A 26,329-nucleotide genomic window follows, 5' to 3' on the forward strand; every position below is an offset into this window, starting at 1 on the left:
GTCCAATGAAATCATAGAGCTGCCTGAGTGCTGCATTGCGTTTCAAATTTTGCTAAACTCTGAACCTGTTCAAATCATCTGCTTCTACAACCCTCCAAAATATAGTAGCTTCAGACACTCAAACGAAAACTACACTAGACTCACCGGTACGTTTCCAGGCAAGACACCAACTGTAATCTGTGCGGATTTAAACAAACTGGACAATTTTAACATTGAAAGCAAGATATTTGAGAAATGCATCTACGAAGAACTGTCCGCGCCTTTCACCAAGTTTCTTTCCTCGAAACAACACGGGTTTGTACCACGGAGCTCAGTGTACACGAACATGCTGCTATTCTTGAGAAAATACACAAAGCGCTGGACAAAAACGTGCATAGTGAAGTTGTCGTATTCTTTACTGATTTTGCAAAGGCATTCGATCATGTACCCCACTACGAACTTCTATTAAAAGCAGGGCAAATTGGTATTGGAGGTTGTCTCCTTGAAGTCTTATATGACTATCTCAACGGACGAGAACGATTTGTTCAAGTGGTCAACATCAAATCGAAACCTATACCAGTGACAAGTGGGGTCCCACAGGGATCACTGCTCGGGCCGATCTTATTTTGCATATACATCAACGACCTGCCAGTTGCCCTCAGATTTGGCGGACCCTTTATGTTCGCAGATGACTTAAAAATACTCCACATTGGAACACCAGCAGACCAAGTACAGAGTAACCTCGACGCACTGGAAGACTGGGTCACCCAAAACAAAATGGGTCTAGCTATTGAAAAATGAGCCAAAGTTTTGTTCAAAAGACCAGAAAGCCTCTTCTACCTTTGTGGACGTAACCTCAACTGTTGTAAAGGACTTAGGGATTCGGATACAATCCAATTGGACTTGGAAAATCCACTTAGAAGAAAGAATGAAGAAAGCTAACCGAGTCTTCTATACCCTGAGAAGAAATGTAGCCTTTAAAGTTAATATGCACATCAAATTGGGACTTTACAAATCGATGATTCTGCCAGTTCTAAAGTACGGATCCTCGTGTTGTAATTTGAACCGAGGAGATATGCGAAACAATTTCAACGAAAGGTTGTGTCCTGGATAGCAAATTGCAAGACACTGAGTTACATCGGACAACTACGTTTGTCAAATCTACTACACTTGCAAATGTACTATCAGCTCAATGATCTCCTACTACTATCAAGTCTTCAAAAAATTCAACCGACAAATACAAAACAGCCGGTGATGCCTGGAAACAGATCAATGAGAAGAGACGATTACTTTGACTTAACAAAAAAACGACTAGAAAAATCTCGCGACGAATTCTTCTTTCGCAATCAAAGAATAGCCAACAGACTTCATCACAGCATTGACTTCGGAAATCAACACGGCCTAAAACAAAACAAAAAAATCTAAAGCAAATGTGGAATGATATCATGATGCGGTACCAACCAGAAAACGTCTGCACGTGTCAGATCTGTTGTGACTGTCAATACTGCAGAGAGACATGGACTAATTTTCTATAACTGTTTTGATCGGGTGAAATCCCTTCTGTAAAGAAAATCCCCTTTAACAACAACAGCAACAGTAAGTTGACGCACAGAAATTTAAGGTCATTTGAAAAACGTTAGAACTCACAGAAGTCTAGATCTTTTGGGAGGTCGTTAATAAAAAGACAGAACAGGGGTGGTCTTAGGAGAAACCATTGGCGGACACCGCTAGTTTCGTCCTTTGGTCGAGAGCTGATATTGTCAACTCGCACAATTTGCTTCCGGTCGGAGAAAAAATCATGGAGAGGTTTGAGCAAGCAGCTCCTAGACTAGCTATAGCAATTACTCCTAGACTAGCTATAACAGGAGGTAATGGGAAACTGTCAAAACACTTGCTAAAATCTGTGTAAAAAGCTTAGACATCGCTTAGCTGACCTTTATCGATGGCTTTGCAAACTGCTTGAAGGAAGGCATGTTCGTTATTGACAACATCTGGCAAAAAAACCATGTTTTCGTGAGCTCAGGAAGACAACGAAGTGGCAAATACATGCATTTTTTAATATTTGCTGCCTATATTTAGCTTGGTCTATAGCCCACCAAGAAATTTTTTGCCTCTCTTGTGAATGGGCAAAACGAAAACACATTTCCAGCATTTAGGAATTTTCCGCAGCCGTTTTAATTTTTCAGCAAGAAGAACTGGAATCTTACCTTTGCCAGAATTGACGAAAAAGGAAGGTATATAGTCACGTGGTCCTCGAGTTTTGCTTACGTCAAGGTCAGAAACAATGCTCCGTAATTTAGCTTTGGCTATGATGGTGTATATAAGGGAAGCGTTGCTAACTAGGATGTTGTTCAGCTTGTAATCTATCTTTGGTACAAAAACTGAATTGAAATATTCATTGAACATTTCCGCTTTTCTGCAGGCACTTTGTGTTCCTTCTTCTACGAATTGCATTGTTAACGGAACACTGACTGTCTTCTTGAGACACTCTATGTGCTTGAAAATTATGTCAGTTTCACGAGCGTTGAATTATTTTTCCTGGTATATAACCCTATGTACTTTGCATGATTGGGCAACTACGTTTTCTAGGTTGAGTGTTTTGTTTCACCTGTAGATTGTAGGTTTGACCGCCATTAACTTTATTTGTGTATGCAACTTCTTCATCATATGGGTGTGAGGCAATTTTTGACAATGTCTCGTCCGGGTGGGGAAAAAATGTTAATGGCTCAATCAAAATATTGGTATAATTCAAGGTACGTGTTGTCAATGTTGGAAAAACAAGTGGGGGGAAAAGGGGTTCCGGTAGAGATGGTCACGTAGACTTTAGCAGCTTTCAACTCAACTTAACTGTCCGTTCTGTTGTTGTTGCTGTTGTGGATTTGCGGGTGATGTGCCGCTGGGATTGCTCCCTATATATTCCACTAGTAGTAGTGGTAGTAGTAGTAGTAGTAGTAGTAGTAGTAGTAGTAGTAGTAGTAGTAGTAGTAGTAGTAGTAGTAGTAGTAGTAGTAGTAGTAGTACTAGTACTAGTAGTAGTAGTAGTAGTAGTAGTAGTAGTAGTAGTAGTAGTAGTAGTAGTAGTAGTAGTAGTAGTAGTAGTAGTAGTAGTATTAGAAGTAGTAGTAGTAGTAGTAGTAGTAGTAGTAGTAGTAGTATTAGTAGTAGTAGTAGTAGTAGTAGTAGTAGTAGTAGTAGTAGTAGTAGTAGTAGTAGTAGTAGTAGTAGTAGTAGTGGTAGTAGTAATAGTAGTAGTAGTAGTAGTAGTAGTAGTAGTAGTAGTAGTAGTAGTAGTAGTAGTAGTAGTAGTAGTGGTACTAGTATTAGTGTTGGTATTATCAGTAGTAGTAGTAGTAGTAGTAGTAGTAGTAGTAGATGAGGCTTCGGAGTTCGTTTTTCAGGTTATTGCTCCCATTCAATTGTCCAGATTCATAAGTTTCTGATTAATGTTGCAGTTTCCACACTTGCATACAATTCGCCAAGTGCATTTGTTTTTCTCTTTGTACTGATTGCGGAAAAAATGCCAAAAAGTTTTTGACACTGCATTTTTATTTAAGCTTCTACCATAATTTGAATAAACTTTGAGCACAAAATTGTAGAGAGTTTTTGTCCAGTGGAAAAAAATTTCGTCGCTTCTTACTAATCGATTGGTACTTTCCTGAATACTGTCTAAGTTCGATAGTTCAACGTCGTATTTACCTTGTTTTAAAGCAATAAGGCATAATAAGTCGTGCATTTCAATATTAAAGGTAACAAGTCGCTATTTATAGCTCTGCTTATCGCTCAAAATTCATTTTTTGGCAATTTTTTTGTAACTTTTTAATTTCTTTCTTTTGCGACTTATTCGGAAACCATGCCTGTGAGCAATAAATAACTATCGGTACAACGTAACCTAAATAAGCGTTCAGTTTAGATTTTTGTTTACACTTTTGAGAAATATTTCTTTTAAGCTTGAAAAAAGCACATAAACCTTTTTGTTTTCTAAAGGAGCAGCTTTCATTCCAATTTAGGTTTTCTGAAACTCGGAGCCCAAGGTCTTGCTGATTTCTTACTTGATCTAGCTTATGGTTGTCTATGGATGCCGTTATATTTCTCTTGATGTTCAGGAGGTGAGTTTTGCTATAATTTAGTCTCATTTGATTTTCTTTGCCTCAAGTTAACAAACTAGAAATTGCGGTTTCACTATTGCATTGCTTCTCACTTATCAGTTTCATATCATCAGCAAAGCCATAGCTAGGTGTTAGGGTATCAGATAAGTCGTTGATGAAAATAATGAAGAAAAGAGGTCCTAATATAGAACCTTGTGGGACACCACTGGTGACTTCTATCAAATCAGATAGCTCATTGTTGATTTTCACATATTGTTTCCGATTCGTTAGATACGACGATATCAATTGAATTAACTTCCCTCCAATTCCAATGTGATAAAGCTTTTGTATCAAATTATTATGTGGTACAGTGTCAAAAGTTTTTGCAAAGTCAAGATATAGATGCTTAGGTCTTTGATCGCTTCATTATCGAACTTTTTGTGCACTGTCTCAAGAAATAATAATAACTGCAAAGTTGCCGACCGATCGATTTTTCCTGAAGCCAAATTGATTTTCACAGAGTTTGTGTCTTGCTAGTTCGTATATTTCATCATTTTATCGAGTACCTTGGACATGCAGTTTAAAAGACTTATGGGTCGGTAGCAAATTACATCTGATTTTTCACCGTCTTTGAAAATGGGACATATTTGGCTTACTTTCCATAACGTAATATAGGTTCCCTTATTCATTATTGTTTTGTACAAGTTTGTGACTGACTTTGTGATTGAACTACTACATTTTCTCAGCAGTAAATTTCCAATTCCGTCTGGTCCAGTAAACTTGTGGATATTAAGATCTTTGAGCAGGTTTTCGACTTTTGTGTAGTCAACTTTGATGAAGTTAAATTTTTGTTTTGAGCATGTTGTTACTATTTCTGTTTTTTGATTAAAGACGCTCGCAAAGAAGAAGTTGAAGCTCTCAGCATTTTGTTTAGCTGTGGTTAGCTTCATACCCTTCCAAAACACTTTAGGAGGTACCTGTGGATTTTTGCAAATTGATGAACGATATTTTTGTATGTTGCAGAATTGTTGGCTTTGAAAAAGTTTAGCTTCATAAACTGAGAGATCATTGTAAACCGCTTTACGAACCTGTACTTCTAATTTTTTAATATTCAGTTTGAAGCTGAGATTAGATGTTTCAACTCGGTTTTAAGTGTTTAACTTATTTATCATATGGGATGTTCCATTTGATATCCATGCTTGTAAACCTGCCCGATGTTAATGACAAGCTGTATATTTTCTCTTATTTTGTTGCGGAGCCATTTGAAGAATTGTTCCAGAAAATGGACATTACTGTAGAAAAAAGGAGTGAAGGGGTCAATTGTAAGTTGTAATTAAATTCTTTCAAGTCAGAATTATTAAAGGCAAACTTGTCACTCGCCTGAATTAATGGTGCATCAATTAAGAGGTTTATTTGAGTGAAAATTGGAAAATGGTCGGAGCAAGCTTTTTTATTAATACTAAAAATCTTGAACAGCGAAAGGTTGCCTAAATGGGACTAAGAAGCTTAATTGTGGGCTTCAATTAACCACATTTTAGGTTAACATATACCACTGTTAAGTTTTAAAATAAAAAATAACACCAGTTTCGGCGCACTTTTCAGTTGACTTTTAGCATTAAATTGCCGCCAACTGAGTTCAGCTGCTTGAAAGTGTGATTGAGAGAGAATTTTAGATCACGCGAAACGCAAAAGTTCAAGGGCGTAAAGGTCACTCGAAAAGTCAAAATTGTCAAGCGGAAGTTTTGCATTAAAAAAGACACACATGTTTACAATAAATGGGATCTACTCTGTTTCGCCCCACCCCCAGCTTAGAGAGCGAAAATCGTTTATGACCCCCAGGCGCACGTGTTATTTTCTTACATAGTAACGTGCTAAATAACAATATATAATTTGTAACTGGGGGTCATAAAATGCAATGGGGAGGGGGGGGGGCAGAACAGAATAGATCCAATAATTGTTATGAACTTCGTTCAATAGCAATTTATAATCCTCGAAGAGTAGAGTGTAAAAAATCAACAATAAGAAAACGTTCGGACGATTGTTTATAACGAACAAAAATAGGAACGGGCCAATTATCGAACCCCGAGGCACTCCACTGTATATTTATGTTCTATTGATCTTGAGTTTGCGATACGTACATAACGACGTCAGTTTTTGAGATAATGACGAAAGTCGAGCATATATCCTTTGACTTCGATTTTTCTAAATTTGAATCTCGCATTGATCCCGGATTGATGAAATCTCGCCTTCCCGTTTCTCATAAAAATGGCGTCCAGTATGTTTCCACATGTTACGACCCGGACAATTTGTTCAACGCTCAGCCAGTCCCTACAATAGTTCCTAGAATTTTTTTAAGTGTGGTCTCAGACAAATCTAAATACATATTCATTTTATCTTTTAACAAATTGTAAAACAGTTTTAACCTGACAATGAACGTAAAGTTCGAAAACGTTTGTCTTAAATATCGGAAGTAATTTTAGTTTGACAAATCGGTTTCTTTGACAATATCAAGTAATTCTTCTTCGTTATCAGTGGTGGTTTTTGTACCAATTTGAATTGAAAAACCCGGGCCGAGGTGTCAACGCTAAAAAACGCAAAATTATCTAAGATTGGCGTTGAATGCGTTGAATTTATGTAAGATCTACGCCTGAGAGTAGATCTTACATAAATTCAACGCATTCAACGCTAATCTTAAATAATTTTGCATTGAATTTTAGCGTAGATCTTACATAATTAGCGTTGAACTTAGCGTTGATCTTACATAAATTCAACGCATTCAACGCTAATCTTACATAATTTTGCGTTGAATTTTAGCGTAGATCTTACATAATTAGCGTTGAATTTAGCGTTGATCTTACATAAATTCAACGCGTTCAACACTAATCTTTTGCGTTGAATTTTGGCGTAGATCTTACATATTTAGCGTTGATTTTCAGCGTAGATCTTACGTAATTAACGTTGAATTTAGCGTTGATCTTACATAAATTCAACGCATTCAACGCTAATCTTACATAATACTGCGTTGAATTTTGTCGTAGATCTTACATATTTAGCGTTGAATTTTTAGTGCTCTTTTATAGTGCAAAACCCAATTCGGGCCATTTTACGATTTCAAATTTTTCAATTTTTTTCAAAAAGCTATTTTTTTTACTGTTTCGACCCCCTTTACTGCACAGGTGAGAAAAGTGAAGTCAGCAAAAAATCACTTTTAGTGCTCTTTTATAGTGCAAAATCCAGTTCAGACAATTTTACGATATCAGATCTTTTTCAAGTTTTTTTTTCAAAAAATTCAATTTTTTTTTCACTGTTTCGAACCCTATATTGCAAAGGTGAGAAACATGAGTTTAGAAAAAAAATCATTTTTATTGCTCTTTTATAGTGCAAAATCCAATTCAGACCATGTTACCATTTCAAATTTTTCGAGTTTTTTTTCCGAAAAAATAATTTTTTTACTGTTTCGACCCCCTATACTGCACAGGTGAGAAAAGTGGAGTCAGCAAAAAATCACTTTTTAGTGATCTTTTATAGTGCAAAATTCATTTCAGACCATTTTACAATTCCAGAACCTTCCAAGTTTTTTTACAAAAAATTAATTTTTTTCACTGTTTCGAACCATATACTGCAAAGGTGAGAAACATCAGTTCCGGAAAAAATCATTTATAGTGCTCTTTTATAGTGCAAAATCCAATTCAGACCATGCTACGATTTCAAATTTTTCGAGTTTTTTTTCCGAAAAACTAATTTTTTTAATCTTTCGACCCCTATACTGCACAAGTGAGAAAAATGAAGTCAGCAAAAAATAACCTTTGAGTGCTCTCTTACGGTGCAAAAACCATTTCAGACCATTTTAGGAATTCAATTTGTTTTTAAAACTTTTTAAGAAATTTAAATTTTTCCCAGTACGCCTCACATAGTAAATGCGTTGAATACTAAGTTAAATACTACGCAAAATCAACGCAAAATATTTAAGATCTACGCTTTATAAGAATTGCGGCTCTTAGGGTAACCAAGGTACTGTGGCACAATGGTAGAAGAGGCAACAAGCTAACAGGAGGTCAGCAGTTCGAGTCCCATACGCATCTAGAGGTTATTAGTTCAAGTGGAAGCTTTGATTTTTTGTAAGATCGCCGCTAAATTCAACGCAAAAATAAATATGTAAGATCTACGCTAAATTCAACGCTAACTATGTAAGATCTACGCTAAAATCAACACTAAATATGTAAGATCTACGCTAAATATGTAAGATCAGCGGCAACTAGCGTTGACAAGTCGGAAAATTCTCTTACAATTTCGCGAATTTTCTTACATAATTTCGCGTTGAATGCGTTAAATTTTTGTCTTCAAATTCAACGCATTCAACGCAAAACTTTGTAAGAAAATTGCGGTGAATTTTCCGACTTGTCAATTTTAGTTGCCGCTGATCTTACATAATTTTGGTCAAATTCCTCGGCCCGGGAATTCAAGTCACCACACAAAGTTTAGGGAAATGAACCCCTGTAGTGATTTATTCATATATATCAAATTCAGGTTGTGTGCATCTGTTTAAAAGGTGTCAAGGTTGTCGAGAGTTTAAGTTGCGGATTCTAAGTTCTATATCAAATTCAGGTGTCAAGGTTGTTGAGAGTTTAAGTTGCCAATTATAAGGACTATATCAAATTCAGGTTGTGTGCATCTGTTTAAAAGGTGTCAAGGTTGTCGAGAGTTTAAGTCGAGATTATAAGTGTAAAAGGTTTTCCTTCTATTATTTACATCATGCCCCGTTTACATGGCTGAGAGGAACGGCAAAAAAGGGAGTTTCTATGCTGGGCTCACAGCTTCTCAAAATTCTGGGTCTCTACAGAAAAAGGGTTGAATAAGATTTTGTGGTACCTCTTGCTGTGGAGGTATGTAATTGAGCCACGAATGCGCTGTAGATTATCTAATTGGATTCGAGGCGCGAATTCAATGTGTTACTAAATTGTTGGCTTACTGCTTCTAATTTTACTCTGTTATAGTGCTACAAGGGCCGCTCTATTGTGACGACGTGGAGTTTTTTATCGAATCCAGATAGGATTATTCTGACTGCAAAACTGAGAAGATTGAGAACAACTGAATTTCAAGAATTAACTTTAGCGAATGAATATTAACAAAGTGGGTAGTATGAACAAAACTGAAAACCTGACTTTTTAGTCGGCGGTAAAATATACTGATGTGAAATAAGGTTAGAAATGACTTTTACTAGGACAAGGACAAATTGAAAATAATTTAGTACAGATTAACTGAATATGGTACAACCGTACCACAGATTCTTTTTTAAACGCGACTGGTTTATATTTTGGTTCTTGGGTCTGTGTCTACTTTAATTTCCATCACGGGTACATTTTTCATAAGAAGGCATAAAACAAATATATTGTATATAGATTAAGATGAAAGCACCTGTGTCTCATAAACAAGATTGATAAAAAAGATTATAGGCAGAAGAGTTTACAATGTAAGAATTTTCAGTGATTTTCCACTTGCAAATAACTAAAGAGAAAGAAAGTCAAATATACAACGCTAATGAAATTGGTTATTGGTAAACATACTTTCAAAAGCTTACAGGATATTAAACAGAAAATGTAAAACAAAACATTTTGTCAGATTAAAATTACTTCCGATATTTAAAACAAATGTTTTCGAACTTTACGTTCATCGTCATGTTAAAACTGTTTCACAGATTGTTAAAGGATAAAATGAATATTCATTTACATTTGTCTGAGACCACAATTAAAACATTTCTAGGAACCGAACTATTCTAAAAAAATCAGTCGAAATTTTTTTCCTATATACAATATTTAGCCTATTTACAACTTCTTTTCACATCTTTTATCCATTTCTTTAAAAACAATCCTATTTCAGATTTTTCTCTTTGGGCCATGTTTTTGTGTATTTTTAGGGGTATTCCGAATTTGCCCTAACCCTGAGTATCCCTCTTGTGGAGGTTTTGCAAATTTCGTTTTGTCATGCTCAAATTGTTTTTTGCCCTACGTATCCTTATCTAGTCAAAATTATTATTTGAAGTAAATTTTTAGCGTGCGTTCCCGCCCCCCATATTCATCGCGTGTTCTTAGTGTCGTCTTCAGCTTGCTAATGTATATAGCATCGATAGTTATTAGCTTTTCTACTGTCCGACAGGCGTCCCGATTTTTCCATTCAATATCATTCGTGGCGCCAAAACATTCAACCAGATGTTGACCCACCTGTGAATCCTTCTTTTCAAATTCTGTTATCCTTGTGGTAACATGCCGTCTTGTTTGCTCAACATAGATGGTTCCGCATCCATTACATTTTATCTCATATACCACGTGGAATTTCAGGTCTCTGTCGAAAGAGTTTTCAGGGTTGGGAGGCATGATTTTATTCTCCGCGTTACAAAAACCACTTGCATAGTTTCTTCAATTTGCTTGCAAAGTTTTGTTGAGTAGGGTTGCCTCTGTATTTTAGAAAAATGTTGGTTTATCATGAGATCTAGTCTTGCTTTTTTGATGCTCTTTTGGTGTCGTTCTCAATTGGTCCTTACCGCCACTTATTAACTTTTCTAAAGTCTGGTTCACTATTCTTGAAGAGCATTCCTCTGGATACTGATATTTGGTCCAGCAAGTTTTGTTCTCTTCAAGAGCTTGATCGAAGGCCAACCAATTAGAGGTTACATTTAAAACCCTGTGAAGCGTCCCTTGGATCATTTTTTTAATGCTGAAGTCAGTATTTTTCCAGTAACCGTTGGTTTTTGATACCAATGACAAGTGATACTGCTTTTGCTGCTCAGATTTATGTTAATGTCAAGAAAATACCCTTCCATGTTAACTTTTTTTAAGGTAAATTGCAGGTTGTTGCGTAATGAATTTGCAAAATTTAATTACTCTTCTGGCTCACCACGAACCTTGCAGGTAATATCATCCACATAGCTTTTAAATATTTTCATCTCCTCATAGTGTCCCACTGTCTGCTGATTGGTTCAATAAGTACAAATCCTAACAACATCTTGCTTGTTGGCGTATTCCTCATTCGTTATCTTTTGGCATTTTGCTTGAAACCGGTTATTGCATGACTCACATTCTACTCCTCTTTTTCGGAAAGTCACTTTTCAGTTAAAGTCTTTGCACTTCCCGTTTTGGTTGGATCTGGAGATATTTTCAATGAATTCTGGATTTTGCAGTGATGCCTCAAACGACTTCATCCAAACGTTTTCTAGTATTACAGCCAATGATGCACCCATAGCCAAAATTTTGTCAATTTTGCTAAAATATCCTCAAATTGTTAACTGTAGTGTTATTACATAAACCTCTAATGATAGAGAAGTGTTGCTGCATTGTTTGATTTGAGTTTTTGGCCGGGTTCTGGGTCAAAATTTTCAAAATTCAGACTTTTTGTCAAAAATAGTAACAATTTTGCTTTTTTGGTCCACTTGCTTTAAATTTGCTGGAAATAGGCACGTTAAAATTGCGACCATGTTTTAACAGCTCAATAAGAACTAGTTGTGCTCACGCTGGCTTTAAGAGTATTCTGGAATTATAATTTTGCCAGTTTGTTGTAAATTGCACTGCAAAAGTTAAACAATGTGCGTTAATTTTTTGGCAAACTGAAAAATTTTGTTTTAAAATTGATCTATTTCGCAACCACTTCAACGATTGAGTGTTTTGCTTTCAGACGCGAAGCAACATCTGGGTTGATTTTGATCTCACCACGGATCCTTAATTTAAAAAATGTTTAGTTTTTAATTAGGCGCGACCTTTTCAAGATATTTCCGCTATGCAAATGATTTTCATGTAAATTACTGACAAGAATTTCAAATCATGGCACAATAATGACAGATACTGTTTCAACGAGGCCCAACAATATTATATTATTGCTTCAGAGTTAAGCGCATGGTTTTTTATGGCTCTAAGCAATTGCTTTCGTAAATATTTTTCGGACATCTTGAGTTCTGCTTTCCTTTGTGATACTTTTGTAGCCCAGTGTGTTAGCTTCCCTTATCAAACATCCAGTTAAAATTTTAGGAGGTTTAAATTTACTCAGACAATTCTTTCAATTGTTATCTTTTGTCTGTTATAATTCAGATTAAATTTGTCCTAAGAAAATATCGGTGAATATTTGAACTTTGCCACTGTTCTATTTTATTTCTCTCAATTTCGGCTGCAGTCTCAGTAAAAACAGGTGGAAACCTATTTCCTCTGAGTTATAAATTATTGTTGGTAAAATTTTTTTTAAATTAATGGTTTCTTTGTTCTGATACAAAGCGTTTTCAATTATTTTTTTTGTTTTTGAGACTAATTGAATAATTTATGTGATTTTCCATTAATAAATAACTAAAGAGTAAAAAAGTCAAATATACAAAACTAATGAAATTGGTTATTGGTAAACATACTTTCAAAAGCTTACAGGATATTAAACAGAAAATGTAAAACAAAACAATTTGTCAGATTATAATTACTTCCGATATTTAAAACAAATGTTTTCGAACTTTACGTTCATTGTCATGTTAAAACTGTTTCACAGATTGTTAAAGGATAAAATGAATATGCATTTACATTTGTCTGAGACCACAATTAAAACAATTCTAGGAACTGGACTATTCTAAAAAAATCAACTGAAATTTTTTTCCTATGTACAATATTTAGCCTATTTACAACTTCCATTCACATCTTTTATCCATTTCTTTAAAAACAATCCTATTTCAGATTTTTCGATTTGGGCCATGTTTTTGTTTTTTTAGGGGTAATCCTAATTTGCCCTAACCCTAATTATCATGCACGAAATGTTTTTTGCCCTATGTATCCTCATCTTGTCAAAATTATGATTTGCACTAATATTTTAGCGTGAGTTCCCGCCCCGTATATTAATCGCGTGTGTTTAGTGGCGGCTTCAGCCAATTAATGTATATAGCTTTGATATTCATTAGCTTTTCTACTTTCCAACAGGCGTCCAGAATTTTCCATTCAAAGTCATTCGTGGCGTCAAATCATTCAACCAGATGTTGACCCACCTGTGAATCCTTCTTTTCAAATTCTTTTATCCTTGTGGTAACATGTCGTCTTGTTTGCTCAACATAGATGCTTCCGCATCCATTACATTTTATCCCATATACCACGTGGGACTTCAGGTCTCTATCGAAAGATAATTTCAGGATAGGGAGGCTTGATCTAAATCTCCGCTTTATAAAAACTACTTGCAATTTGCATAGTTTGTTCAATTTGATAGCAAAAAATTGAGTAGAGTTGCCTCTGCATTTTAAAAAAATGTTGGCTTACCATGAGATCTAGTCTTGCCTTTTTGATGCTCTTTTGGTGTTGTTCTCAATCGGTCCTTACCGCCACTTATTATCTTTGCTAAAGTCTGATTCACTAATGTTGAAGACCATTCCTCTGATTACCTAATTTTGGTCCAGCAAATTTTGTTCGTTTCAAGAGCCTGATCGAAGGCCAACGAATTATAGGTTACAATAAAAACCCTGTGAATCGTCCCTCGAATCATATTTCTTTTATGCTGGAGCTGTGCACAGCTACGAAATGTCAGTATTATTCCAGTGTCCGTTGGTTTTTGATACCAACGACAAGTGTTATTGCTTTGCTGCTCACATTTATGTTAATGTCACGAAAAGCCAAATCCCCTTCCATGTTAATTTTTTAAGGTAAATTGCAGGTTGTTGTGTAATCAATTTGCAAATTTTAATTACTCTTCTGGGTCACCACGAACCATGCATGTAATATCATTCACATACCTTTTAAACAATTTCATCTACTCATACCGTCCCAATGTCTGTTGATTGCTGCAATCAGTACAAATCCAAACAACATCCTGCATGTTGGCGTATTCCTCAATAGCTATCTTCTGGCATTTTGCATGAAACCAGTCTTTGCATGATTCACATTCTACTCCTCTTCTTTGAAAAGTCACTCTTCGGTTTCAGTCTTTGCACTTCCCGTTCTGGTCGGATCGGGAGATATTTTCACTGAATTCTTGTTTTTGCAGTGATGCCTCAAACGACTTCATCTACACGTTTTCTAGTATTACAGCCAATGATGCACCCATAGTCAAATTTTCGTCAATTTTGCTTAAATATGTTCAACTTGTTAACTGTATTGTTATTAGATATATCTCTAATGATAGAGGAGTGTTGCTGAATTGTTTGATTTGAGTTTTTGGCTGGGATTTATGCCAAACTTTTCAAAAATGATAACAAGTTTGCTTTTTTGGCCCACCTGCTTAAATTTTGCTGGCAATAGGCACCTTAAAACTGCGACCATGTTTTAAAAGCTCAATAATAGCTAGTTGTGCTCCCGCTGGCTTTAAGAGTACTCTGGAAATAAAATTTTGCCAGTTTGTTGTAAAATGCAATACCAAAGTTAAACAAAGTGCATTATTGTTTAGGCGAAACTGAAAAATTTTTTTTTAAATTGACCACTTCAACAATTGAGTGTTTTTTTTTCAAACGCGCAGCAACATCTGGGCTGATCTTGATCTCACCACGGATCCTTAATTTAAAAAATATTTAATTTTGATGAAGTGCGACCTTTTCAAAAGATTTCTGGTATGTATATGATTTTCATGTAAATTACTGACAAGATATTCAAATTATTGCCCAATTATTGACAGATAATGTTTCAACGAGGCCCAACAAGATTATATTATGGCTTCAGAGTTAAGCTCATGGTTTTTATGGCTCTGACCAATTGCTTTCTTAAATATTTTTTGAACATCTTGAGTTCTGCTTTCCTTTTTGCTACTTTTTGTAGCCCAGTGAGTTAGCTTCCCTACTTAAACATCCAGTTAGCTTTTTAGGAGGTATAAATTAACTTAGACAATTCTTTCAATTGTTATCTATTGTCTGTTATAAATCTGATTATATTTGTTTTAAGATAATATCGGTGAATATTTGAACTTTGTCAATGTTCTATTTTATTTCTCTCAAGTTTGGGCGCAACCTATTTCTTGTTATAAATTAATGTCGGTAAAATTTAAACTAATGGTTTCTTTGTTTTGATACCAAGTGTTTTTAATTATTCTATTTTTTTTAGATTAATTGAATTATTTGTGTATTCTTTTCCTAATCGAATTATCTTATTGTTGACAAATCCAATTGAAGGAAAGCGGGGAAAAAACGAACACAACGTTAGAAAAATTTTTTTCTTGATATGTTAATTGTTTTTGTTGAATAGTTTATGCTTTTTGGGCTGAGACTGTTATCTCGCACAATTTTTTTGTGTTTTTTTGTTTTCGCCCAAGTTTGTACTTCTTCTTGTTGTTGTAGCCCACATACCTGTAAACGACAGGTCTCAACTGTTTCCCCAGGACGTATTCCCCAAGACTCAACCTATTTAAAAATTTCAGTTTAGAGCTTTTTGTTTTAATGACTTTCAAATTAATTTTAAATTTTTTTTTGCAATTTTCTCATTTTTGCTTTCATTGTCGTCAACATGTATCTCTATCTCAATAATCAAAAGTCTCAATTACTTTTGTTGTTTCGAACATTTTTCTTTTCGCGCTTGGGTTTCGTTGTGACTGACTGCTTCGACCAATCAGTTTCATAAAATTTTTCATGTTTTCTGTACGGTTCAATTTCTGGGTTACTTTTTTTGTTACGTCTGTGTAGTCCTTTTACAAGGAAAACTCGCTGATGTTAAGATGATGAAAAAGTGATAATTTCTTTGAGGTAACATCTTATGATAAATGACTTGAACAGTGTGATGTAAAATTATTTGAAGTTTTAGCCCCTTTATGTATTTGTTGTTATTTCGTGGAGTCGTGACTTAGTCTCATTATTAACAGGCCCAATCAGCTTTCTGGTTTTGCAACTTGATTCATCGGTTTTCATTGCAATGTTCAGTCTGTTATGAATTTTGAAAAGATTTGTTTTCTTAGACATATTTGGGTTATTGAGCTTCGTCAATTTTTAATAGCTTTTCGGTCGATTTGCCGCTCAGTCGGCTGAGGGCAAGGTCACAACCCATTTCCAGTGAGCTTTAATTTGATCTTTATAACTGTTTTTTTCAAACATTTGTTTTTCGGCTTTGATACTACTGTTACTACGAGGTCTCATAAAAAATTTGAAATTTTTTATACATTTGTACATTTCAAAGGATTTTTGTTTTCTTTTTAATTTATAACAATAATCGTAGGATCCAATCGGCTTTAAAAATAAGCGCAATTTAACATTGCATAATGACATGCATCAATTACTTCCAACGGAGATATGAATGAACATTTTAGTGATTTCAGTTGTTATCTAGTGACAATAATAACTGTGAAATTAATTGTTTCCAAAAATAGAAACGTTTTTTTTTAAGTTCGCACCTCCTTGTTTTTTGTTCGACCTGTTAACCAGTCGCATTGAAGACAGGTCCCATATATTATTAAATGATGTCTAGATTAAGTTGTTTTGTTTATCCTTTATCTGATGCGAAACTGATTTTGTTATGATTTTTATCATAATATTTGTTGTTTGATTTTTGTTAATTTCCTTTCTATTAGTCCTATTGTCAACAACCATCATCGGCCCTCTAGTGTGGCGTTATTGTATTTCATTGGCTGTTTATCGAGCGATTTGTATGTTTTTGAAAGTTTTCTATCTTTTCATCATTTGGTGGCCAATTGAGTCAAGAATGTCGATGTGCGGGGTCGGAACATTATGTGCGTACGCACATAACCGAGCCTCCTTGTTAATTGTAAACTGTCAAATGAACTAATTGTTTTCAATATCAATATCTGAGGTTATTTGATCGTAATGACGATTATGCCCATTAGTTACTTAACTTTTATTCAATTATTTCCATAGTTGTACTGAATTTAAAAACTTGCTAAGCAAAGCACAAACGAACTGAATAATTTTCCATCGATAAACTTATTTGAAGTATTTTGGCGGTTTCATATTAAGACGGTTCAGCAGCTGCAAAATTAACATAACTGACCCTTTCGGTCAGGTTTTGTTTGGTTGTTGCTCTTAACAGGCCACAAGGGTTTTTATAAATATCATTCTCGGTGAACTTATTGCATCATTGTTTTGGATCGAAAGAGACCGGTTGGTAAATGTTGTTGGTAAATATAAGTAATAACTATTTCTGTACCCAGGGCAAGATTCATTCAGGACCTAACATTTAAACTAAAACCAATCAGCAATGAGCTCAAAACTCTTTTATATGCTATTCGTAAATTTTGTAACTGTTAATCTTATTTTATATCAAACAGTTTCCGTGTCTATCTCGGAACCGGGAAAAAAATTACGCAATGCAACTCGAATCGCAATCGTAAATGGAGTGCCTAGCCTGGACCGACCCTTCTATGTGAAAGTGGTTCGTGGGAGGATATTCTGCGGAGGTGCTATAATTGACAAGTATTGGGTACTCACCGCAGCTCACTGTGTCGAATCAGCACCAGGTAATAACTTGTTTTCAGTAGGCTGGTAGCAAAAGTTGATATGTTAAACCCTAAAACCCACGACAGCTCTAATCCGCCAGAAACATCGGAAAAAACTCAAAATAGCCTGGAAATTGTCATAAAAGGTCCGGAGATGTTAAAATAGCGGGGAAACTGTCTTAGAAATCAAATTCATACTAATTCTGAGACAAAACACGACTCATTCTGGCACAATTTTTACGAAATGATTCGAAAACTTTTAAGTTTATGTAAGAGATGGCAAAATTAGAGACGTGAACCATTAACTACTCTAACACTATACTTGAAATTTGTCCTCAGGGTCTGATCTAAGCCAAATTTGGTCGCAAATCGCAGCCTTTCATCTGTGAACGCATTTTAGTGATAACCACTTTCGACAAAAAACGATCTGCAATTTTCACCAAGAACTCTGATCTGGCACCAATGATTTTCATTATTTTTTATGGGAGCTGTTGTCGTTAGCAAAAAACAGGGCTTAATTCCCAGAACCAGCTAATTTTTTGCCTCCAGACAATTGAGTAAAATCCGAAACAAAGTTATGGAAAAAGCGACAATATTCCTAATCGCTTCAACTCTAAAAAGGGTTTTTCACAATGCTTCACTAAAATCCTTCTGAGCAAGAATTTCAAACAAACGGACTTGCGGTCAGAAGAAACTCAAAATATTGTCATTCATGTCTAAAAAACTGTCATTAAATAATTGGTAAATTTTTCGATTCATCTTCCCATTTGATGAAAATTTTCCGTTCCTCTTGCTCGCTATTCAAATAAACTGCAACAGTTTCTGATTTGAATTTGTTTTGTTATAGCCATTCATCTACACGTTCAAGTATCCGCCTACTTCATGCCCCAGGCTACCTTGGCACGCAAGTACCAGATCAAGAAGGTCTACGTCCATCCAAGGTAAAAATCTTACTGCAGTCCAATTCACTAATTTATTTATATGAACAATGAAATGCACTTCATGGCTAATTAAAAGAAGTTGGACCTTGGTTTAACCACACGTTTGAATTATAACTACAGTCTTCACAAGCCAAAAATGATATCTTTTTCATGATCTTGCTGTGATTAGTTGGGCTTCCCCTTTAGGGCAGTTAGGGTTTTATTAGACACTTTTCTCAATCCTGTAAAAACTTTTGAGGAATACTGTAAAAACTTTACCTCAGTACTTCTCAGTACTGCAAAAACTTTACCTCTTTCATCCACAGAACGATTGTAAAAATGGTTTATACTATAAGACAATTGATTACAGTAAGACCAGGTCTAGACCTCGACTATTGAAAAAATTTAAGTCTAGTACGGGGACAATATTGAGCATAATTACACGGTCCAGCAACTAGTAAAAGTCCAGCTATCCGGACCCTAGTGCCATAGTAAATCCGTACTGAAACATTGTACTCCAATTGTATATCGTCAGCGTATCAGTGTACTGTATCAGTGTATCCAATGATGTTCATGGCAGTATCATGAAAAATTGTGAAATTTTTGAAAAAAGTTTTTAAATTTTTTGAGCATGACGATGATGTACAATCTTAAAACGTTGCGAGAAACGTATTGAGATTAGCAAAAAACGCGTCAAGACCGGTAAATACACGACCAAAAGAGAAAATGCATGCCAAGTGCCAGAAACCTGATAAATTTGGACCGAAATTGCAGATCATTAAGGTTTTTGTTTAGATTGTAATGAAATTTTGTAGGAAAGTCTTAGTTTTAGCTTAAAGAGAACGAATACAGTGCTTGACCGACATTATACAGTTGGAATGCAACGTATTAGTTAGGATTTACTTTGGCATTAGGGTCCGGGTAGGCGTATACCAGCTAGAAGGTACGTCCATCCAGGGTAACGATCTTACTCTAGTTCACTTCACTAATTTATCCCGACCCCACTTGTGGGGGGGGGGAGAACTATAGACTCAAATGATTTTTTTGATCAGAAAATTTTGGCCAATCGATATATTCATCGTACAGAAATGTGAGTGGTATCATTAAAAAGCTCGTCCAACCGAGAACTTGAAACAAAAAAGATTTTGTGTGAACACAGGATATTTGGCTGGCTATTGTTCACTTTTGGTGTAATTTTCTTCAAATTAAGATATTTTTAATAAAAAATGGTTATTCAAATATACATTTCACGCCATAAAGTGAATGAATTTTGAGTTCCTAATAGACGGGAGGCAATAAAACGACTAGTTTTGTCTCATAGAAAAATTTACTATAAAAAAACAACTTCTGTTTGAGAAATTTTTGAGAAAATTTTTCAATTTTTTGATAACTTCTGTCACCTAGAGACTAGTCGCTTTTCATAACGAGATACCTCATTTACAGTATAATGAAGCCCAATGAACAAAAACTTTTCAAATCCTTTTTAAATGAGATTTTGATTTCCTTTTTGATGTTTTATTAATTTCTTGGAGTGCCTTGCAATAAAGTCCTTGCCTTAAAATGCAATAAGTTTCGTAATATACACACACCATATAGAGCGTTGAGTGGACAGCTAGTGGCTGTTAGGACATTAAAGATGACTTTTTGAGATTTTTTTTAACATTGACCGATCATCAAAGTATTTTCGTGAATTATAGGTCAGTCTCAGTAATGACAGGACCTCTTTGCTTTCTGTTACCACCAAATTTATAATTGTTAGCGGTTTGATCTCCCAACTATTTGTTACATGACCTCAATGCCACAAAACTTCGAAATTTTTGAAAAAATCATTTGGACATTTTCGCATTATTGATTCCTCTAGAAAAAATTTTCCATTATCCTGATACTGATGCTTAAAAAATGTGTTAAATGGATCTTGGATGAATTTTTCAGAGAAAAACTTTTTTATAAAATTGCTTCGACAATTTCTTCTCGCACTTCTCTTGAATTTTTGTTATGTATTTTGCCTGTATTTGTTCTTGTTTCCATAGTCTTTAGACTTCTTGTGAAGTTCTATTGATTACCTATGCATTACAAATATCACTGTTCTTCAATTGAGGTTTAATTGAGCGTATTTGTTGTCTTCCGTTGAAAGCTGTTGAATTGAATGGCTCTTAAGATTTTAAAAAAAGAATTATCTAGAAAATTTTTAACATTAACCGATTTTAAACTTATTTACGTGATCTGTAAGCAGTTTCAGTAATGACCGGACCACCTTCGTTTCAATTTGGAACAAACGTAATCTAGTTAGTGGTTTTATCTTCGAACTATTTTTGTTGTGACTTCGATGAACGGGTTTTCAATATTTTTTTAAAAAATGTTGGATCTCTTCGTATTTTTTTTCTTTTGGAATCTTAACAAATTATCTTATTATTGATAGTTACATTGGCTTAGATTCGATGTTCAATGTATCATACATACAGTTTTCAGAGGAAACGTGTGATTAAAATGACTTCGACCTTTTCTTCTCTCACTTTTCTACTTAGTTTTTGGATTATACCTGTATTAGTTGGTTTTAATAGTCAATGTTCCATTGCAATGTCATTTGATGACTTTTGAAAAAAGCATCCTTGTTGTCTCATTAAGGCATGTTTCAGCGTATTTAATAGCTTCCACTGAAGGCTATTGAATTTAATGTCGTTGATACTACAGTTTTTCTCACAAATTTCGTGGTTTTAATGTATTGTTCAGGTTTGATGATTTTTTGGAGTCAAAATTTTATAAAGAAGAATGACATTGCTGTCATAAAATTATTTGAAAGTAGTAAAATTAATTTTAAAAATATCATCTTTTAATGGCTCCGACACTTTTCTCGCTCAATTTTTTTTGAACTTGCTGTTTTTGACTGTTTTTTTATTCTTTAGGTAGCCGTAAAAAGCTTACCGGTCTCATAAGCTTGTAACTGAGGATTGAATGAATCATACTACCCAATGCAACACATTTATAGCGAATGCTCTTAATGTCTTAATGTTCATGATATCATACTTTTTTAAGGTTTTTAAGGATTTTTCTTTTTTTCAGTTTTCAATTTCAGTTTTTCAGTTTTGTTCTTTCGGGCAACTTTTTCTCGTCTTTGAGAAGTCCCAAACAATTCCTAGTATTTTAAAAAATAACATGTTAATTGATGTTATGACGTAACTGATGTTTTGTTTGTTGGACAATATGCGTTTTCATCAAAGTTATTTGAGTGATTTATTTATGTTTTTTTCTCTTCCTTTAGCACGATCGCGTAATAACAGTTCCCCATGATTTTCAAATGTGACCCAATTGAATTTATTTTTTCATTCAGTATTTTTTAGCTGATTTAGTAAAAAAAAAGAAATTGAAATAAAAAACATAACATTCAGATAATAGCTAATTGTTATAATGGCTACACTAATTTGTGTTTTCGCAATGTTTGTAATTTGTTGTTCGTCATTTTTTGTGTTTTTCTGAATTTTCAGTCCGTTCCAACTGGTTGACCTAACCCAAAATGGGTCATATTAGTTTCATGATGACTTTTTGGTATATTCATCAAAAATTTTTTTGTTAAAGTAACAATTTTGAAGACTTTTGAAACTATTTGGTTTAAAAAATGATGACTGGTTTTTGAGTTTCGCTTCATTATTTCTTCTTTTTGCCGACTTTTTATCTAGTCTCATCGAGGAAAATTTTTTGTTTTGCTTTTTTGTTGTTGTTTTTTGTAGTCTTCTTAGTGTCAGATCTCTTTGCAACGAGGCATGACATTATTTAACTCAATTATTAGTTTGTTTGAGTAATGATTTTTTTAAAGATCTATTTTTGATAGTCTCTTTGTCAAAAATGTAAGCCAAAAGACAGTTAGGTCAAAATTGTAGATGAACGTGAGTCGGAACATCATTTGCAAACGCACATTAACGAGCCTCCTTGTTTATATGAACAATGAAATGCACTTCATGGCCAATTAAAAGAAGTGTAACAGAACGATTGTAAACAGTTGGAATGCAACGTTTCAGTTTGGATTTACTACGGCACTAGGGTCCGGGTGGACGCATACCAGCTAAAAGCCAAGGGTAATTTGATATAAGTACAGAGGGGGTATTGAAATGTTGAATTAAAACATAACGGGGAGGTATGCAGGGATCCAAGTGATGCATGTGGTCCCGGGTTGAAGTTTCTTTGATTTCATACAAGGATCTTATATGATTTCATACTGTCCATACTTGATTTCTTAGTACGATCATTGTATGAAACCAAAGAAATCATATATGATCCTTGTATGATTACCAAGAAATCATATTTGATCCTAGTACGAATACCAAGAATCATACATATATTTTTTGAAATTCTTTAACCATTTATGTTTTTTGTTTTTATTCGGTAGAGTATTACCTATATGATACCCCGGCATCTCATTTTGATCCGCCAAAAGACCCTAACGTACAATATCAATTGCAAGTTGGGCACAAAATAAAGGAGTAAGTCCAAACAAATAACAAAATTTTTGACATACTCTGAAGCCAGTTTATACATATAAATGCTCATTTATAGAAAAAATAGTCAAGAAAAAAATTGAATATCACGTCAAATTCGTTTTCTGAAAACGTTTAAACCACAAAGTTATTTTTTTAGCGCACACAAAGAATCAAATGTGGAGTGCAAATGCGATATAATAGTTTAATAAGTCTTCTGACTACATTATACGAGAATTTGTGGCACCAGTCAATGTATTATGTGTCATATATGACCTTGTATGAAATCCAACAAATTTTTTCAACTTCAATGAAAAATCAAAATTATACAGTTTTCAGACTTTGAATTTTTTTGTATGATCCTTGTATGATTTCTAGGAAATCATATATGGTCCTTGTATGACTACCAAGAATTCATACAAATCATATATGACCTAGTATGATTACTAAGAATCATATATGAAATCAAAGAAAGTTGTATGATTGTGAACCCGGGATGCAATCATTCAGATTCACACGACTACTATCAAATTCAGACGAGATGCCAGCTCTGCAGTATCAGAAAGCTCTGGGTATCAGAACCCAACATGATTATGCCAGTGGGCATGACAGTTCAAGTCAAACTCGGCATACTTCAATTGTACAAACAATTTTTAAGCATCAAAAATCAACAGTTTCAATAATCAATCCAAAACCAAATATTATGCATTTAGTTTCTTTCTCTAAAGAGAGTTTAGTCGAGGTAATTTTTTCTGTAATTTTTTTTAAATTAAATTTTAAGCTCTGGTCAGAGAAAAACGATTCTGAACAGTTTAATCCAAGTTTAAGATTTCAATGCTGTTTTTACACTAAAAAGACTTCGTTTTGTTTGTCTGATATTACAGTTTTCATTGTAAAAAATCACATTATCATAATATGTTCATAGTAAAAATACAGACTGAGAGATATTTTGATTCAGCGCTGAGTTAATATGTTACTATTATCCGGGTACGGTCTTTTCTTGGGTCCAGCTAGAGTATTCTCATAACCAATTTGAGTCGAGCAGGTCTTTTCATGGCTCCACCATTAGTCTTTTCATAAGTCTGCTTTTTCGCCGATTCAGAAGTTTTATATTTTTTATGTTTCTGTGTATACGGAAGCAGCACCGGCACAGCTTTGTACTAGAGCAGTCCAACTTCAGAAACATTTGGAAAATTGTCGCGACAATTACAAATTTTGTCAATTCTTAAGGTAAAGCACTATGGCAGCTGGAGTATATTAACACATTATTTGGCTGAATGAAAACAAGTAGACAAATGTTTCAGTCTCAAGTGTTCCAAACTCTCCTGTACCAGTCAGGTATTACAAAAAAATGGCGTTATTAAGATTGTGAGTTTATGCTCCCTTCGAAAATACTAAACTATCTTTTTTCAAAAACATTGAAGGTTCTTGAGGTAATTGTTTTCTTGAACATCGTAATAAATGAAAAATTATACGTGCTGCTACGTGTCTAAGTGCTCAATTTTATTTGACTATGAAAAAACAAATTTTGGACCCTTGAAAATACCTTTCTGACTGTAATTGAATCTGCTTGTGTCGAAGAAGGGAGCTAACCGTGTTGTTTACTGACTCCGTATGGGTCAGTTCTGTTTCTGGGTGGAGGTGGTCGGTTCGTCGCCGACTGTGCTGAGCCGCTAATGTGGGCTTCTTTTGCGTGGTTCGATTCCCTAAGGACTGGTTGTCCTTTTGTTGCTGACGATGGGTTTGATTCATCTTCCGTACGGAGTGCCTGAGTCCTGTCGAGTGTAGGAGGAGTCGATTTGGAAGAGTAAAGGTAGATTACTTGAGTCTCGTTTTGCATGCTGTTGTCAGTTTCTCTCTTGTCAAAAATCTTCGTGTTTATTTTCTTCATCGCTTTCTCTATATTTTTCGTTGAGTTGGACTCTGTTTACCGATTGGTTCAGTTCATTGTTGTCGTTCAGTGTTGTAGACGTTGCTACTTTTTGTGGTCCTGTGACTGTGTTGGGGCTGATGGAACTAATCTCTATGAAACCGTCTGGGTTGTTACTTGTTATGGTCTGATAGGATTGTTCATCTTCGGAGTCGGCGTTGATATTGATTACTTGAATCGATGCTGGTTGGGGTTTGGGGGTGTTGAACATTAGAAACGACCTGTTGGATGTTTCCGTATCCGATATGGCTGGTTGGTTCCCCCGAATGGAGTCTGCTTCTAGGGTAATTCAGATTGCAGCTAGTTTTTCTTTTTCATTGAAGTTCGATAGTGGGGTGCTCTGTCTCACCTTTGCTTTACTTGCTCTTTTCCAAAAATTTGTATATATTCTTCTGTTGTTTCTGGTTCTTGGCTGCTATCTGTAAAAGTTTATCCTTTTTCCATCTTGTTGTTTTTGTGTTTGGCTTAATTGTGCTTGGTTTCTTGTGGTCCTTTTTGAGTCCCTCCTTAGCTTTGGGTTTTTTGGATGGAGTTTCCTATTCCGGCTCTAGCGACGAGTGGGATGGTCCGGGTATTTTTCGTTGAGTGGATTAATTTGCTGCGATGCCTTGGAAGTTGCCTGTCGATAGGGGCTTGCTCGCTTGTTTCGCTGCTTTGGCTTCAAACAAACTTTACGTATTTTCTCTTGATTCTTTTCATATTCGCTATTGTTTTGCACTCTATCATGTACATTTTTTTTGGCTTAGTTTCTGATATGTGCTTAGATTCTGGCATTGACATAGTTTCTGTTGCAATTGCAGTATATTTTTTTCGAATAACTATATTTTTCCGCGTAGGTATATCGATAGTAATTGTGTGCTGCGTATAGTTCGTTATAGAGCCGTCGGAGATTATGTTTCATTGGGAGGCTAGTGTATTTCTTTTGTTTTCTTAACTATGGATTTTTGGGCTATATTTTTCTCATTATATATTATTTTAGTCGTCTTATATCTGACTGAGAAATGTACTTCGGAGGGGGTTATCTTACGTGGTGAATTTCCTCTCATTGGGATGTTTTCAGAGTCGTCGGAGTCTATGCGAGGCGGCGAGGCGATTGGGGAACGTCTTTTCTGTATTGGATGCCTTGTCCTCGCAACTGCCATCTCGTCTCCACATCTGTTCTCGGGAAAGTGCGTCGTGGCAAACTAGTTGCTTGTCTAAACATCGGTTATTTAGTTTATTGTATGATACGTTTTTCACTGATGGTTTAGTTAGCATATTTATTAACTCCAAATTTGGTTGTCTACCAAAGTGGGCCCCAAACGGCGTTTCTTGGGTAGTTCTATTTTGAATGAGACGTATATTTTCAATAATGTTAGCTAGTCTTCAACTTAGTGATTCGGAGCTCCAGTTGGGATCAATGTTGGGGCACTGCTAGGCGCCTTTTGGTTGTTTGTATGAGTCTTTCGACCATACTAGTTCCTCTATGACCACCTGCTTGAGCGCGAGGATTATTTTAATTATCCTAAGTTTGCTAAAAAAAAAATTGAGTTGTTTTGCTTTGAAGGCTTGTGCTTGATCGCACCGTATCGATCTGGG

The 26,329-nt window shown here is 35.1% G+C and overlaps 5 protein-coding genes across 6 annotated transcripts in view; 3 read left to right on the plus strand and 2 right to left on the minus strand.

Moving 5' to 3' along the window:
* LOC142358667 (dolichyl-phosphate beta-glucosyltransferase-like) overlaps positions 1 to 26,329 on the minus strand; it is a 303,077-nt gene that overhangs the window by 178,283 nt on the left and 98,465 nt on the right. The window lies entirely within an intron of this gene.
* Positions 1 to 26,329, plus strand: part of LOC142358660 (ATP-dependent 6-phosphofructokinase, muscle type-like) — a 702,476-nt gene that overhangs the window by 145,866 nt on the left and 530,281 nt on the right. The gene's annotated exons all lie outside the window — the stretch shown is intronic.
* LOC142358665 (putative isocitrate dehydrogenase [NAD] subunit alpha, mitochondrial) overlaps positions 1 to 26,329 on the plus strand; it is a 322,133-nt gene that overhangs the window by 145,865 nt on the left and 149,939 nt on the right. The gene's annotated exons all lie outside the window — the stretch shown is intronic.
* LOC142358662 (tetratricopeptide repeat protein 5-like) overlaps positions 1 to 26,329 on the minus strand; it is a 263,093-nt gene that overhangs the window by 138,300 nt on the left and 98,464 nt on the right. The gene's annotated exons all lie outside the window — the stretch shown is intronic.
* The window catches only part of LOC142335275 (mite allergen Der f 3-like), a 15,151-nt gene continuing 5,974 nt past the window's right edge, over positions 17,153 to 26,329 (plus strand). Inside the window, exons 1-2 of the mRNA XM_075383705.1 lie at positions 17,153 to 17,453; positions 18,280 to 18,373. Of these exons, the coding sequence (XP_075239820.1) occupies positions 17,195 to 17,453; positions 18,280 to 18,373 (353 nt within the window). The 5' untranslated portion in view covers positions 17,153 to 17,194. The remainder of the gene's footprint in view (positions 17,454 to 18,279; positions 18,374 to 26,329) is intronic.

This window comes from Convolutriloba macropyga, chromosome 2 (genome assembly GCF_964194025.1).
Source record: "Convolutriloba macropyga chromosome 2, txConMacr16.3, whole genome shotgun sequence".
Taxonomy (NCBI): Eukaryota; Metazoa; Xenacoelomorpha; order Acoela; family Convolutidae; genus Convolutriloba; species Convolutriloba macropyga.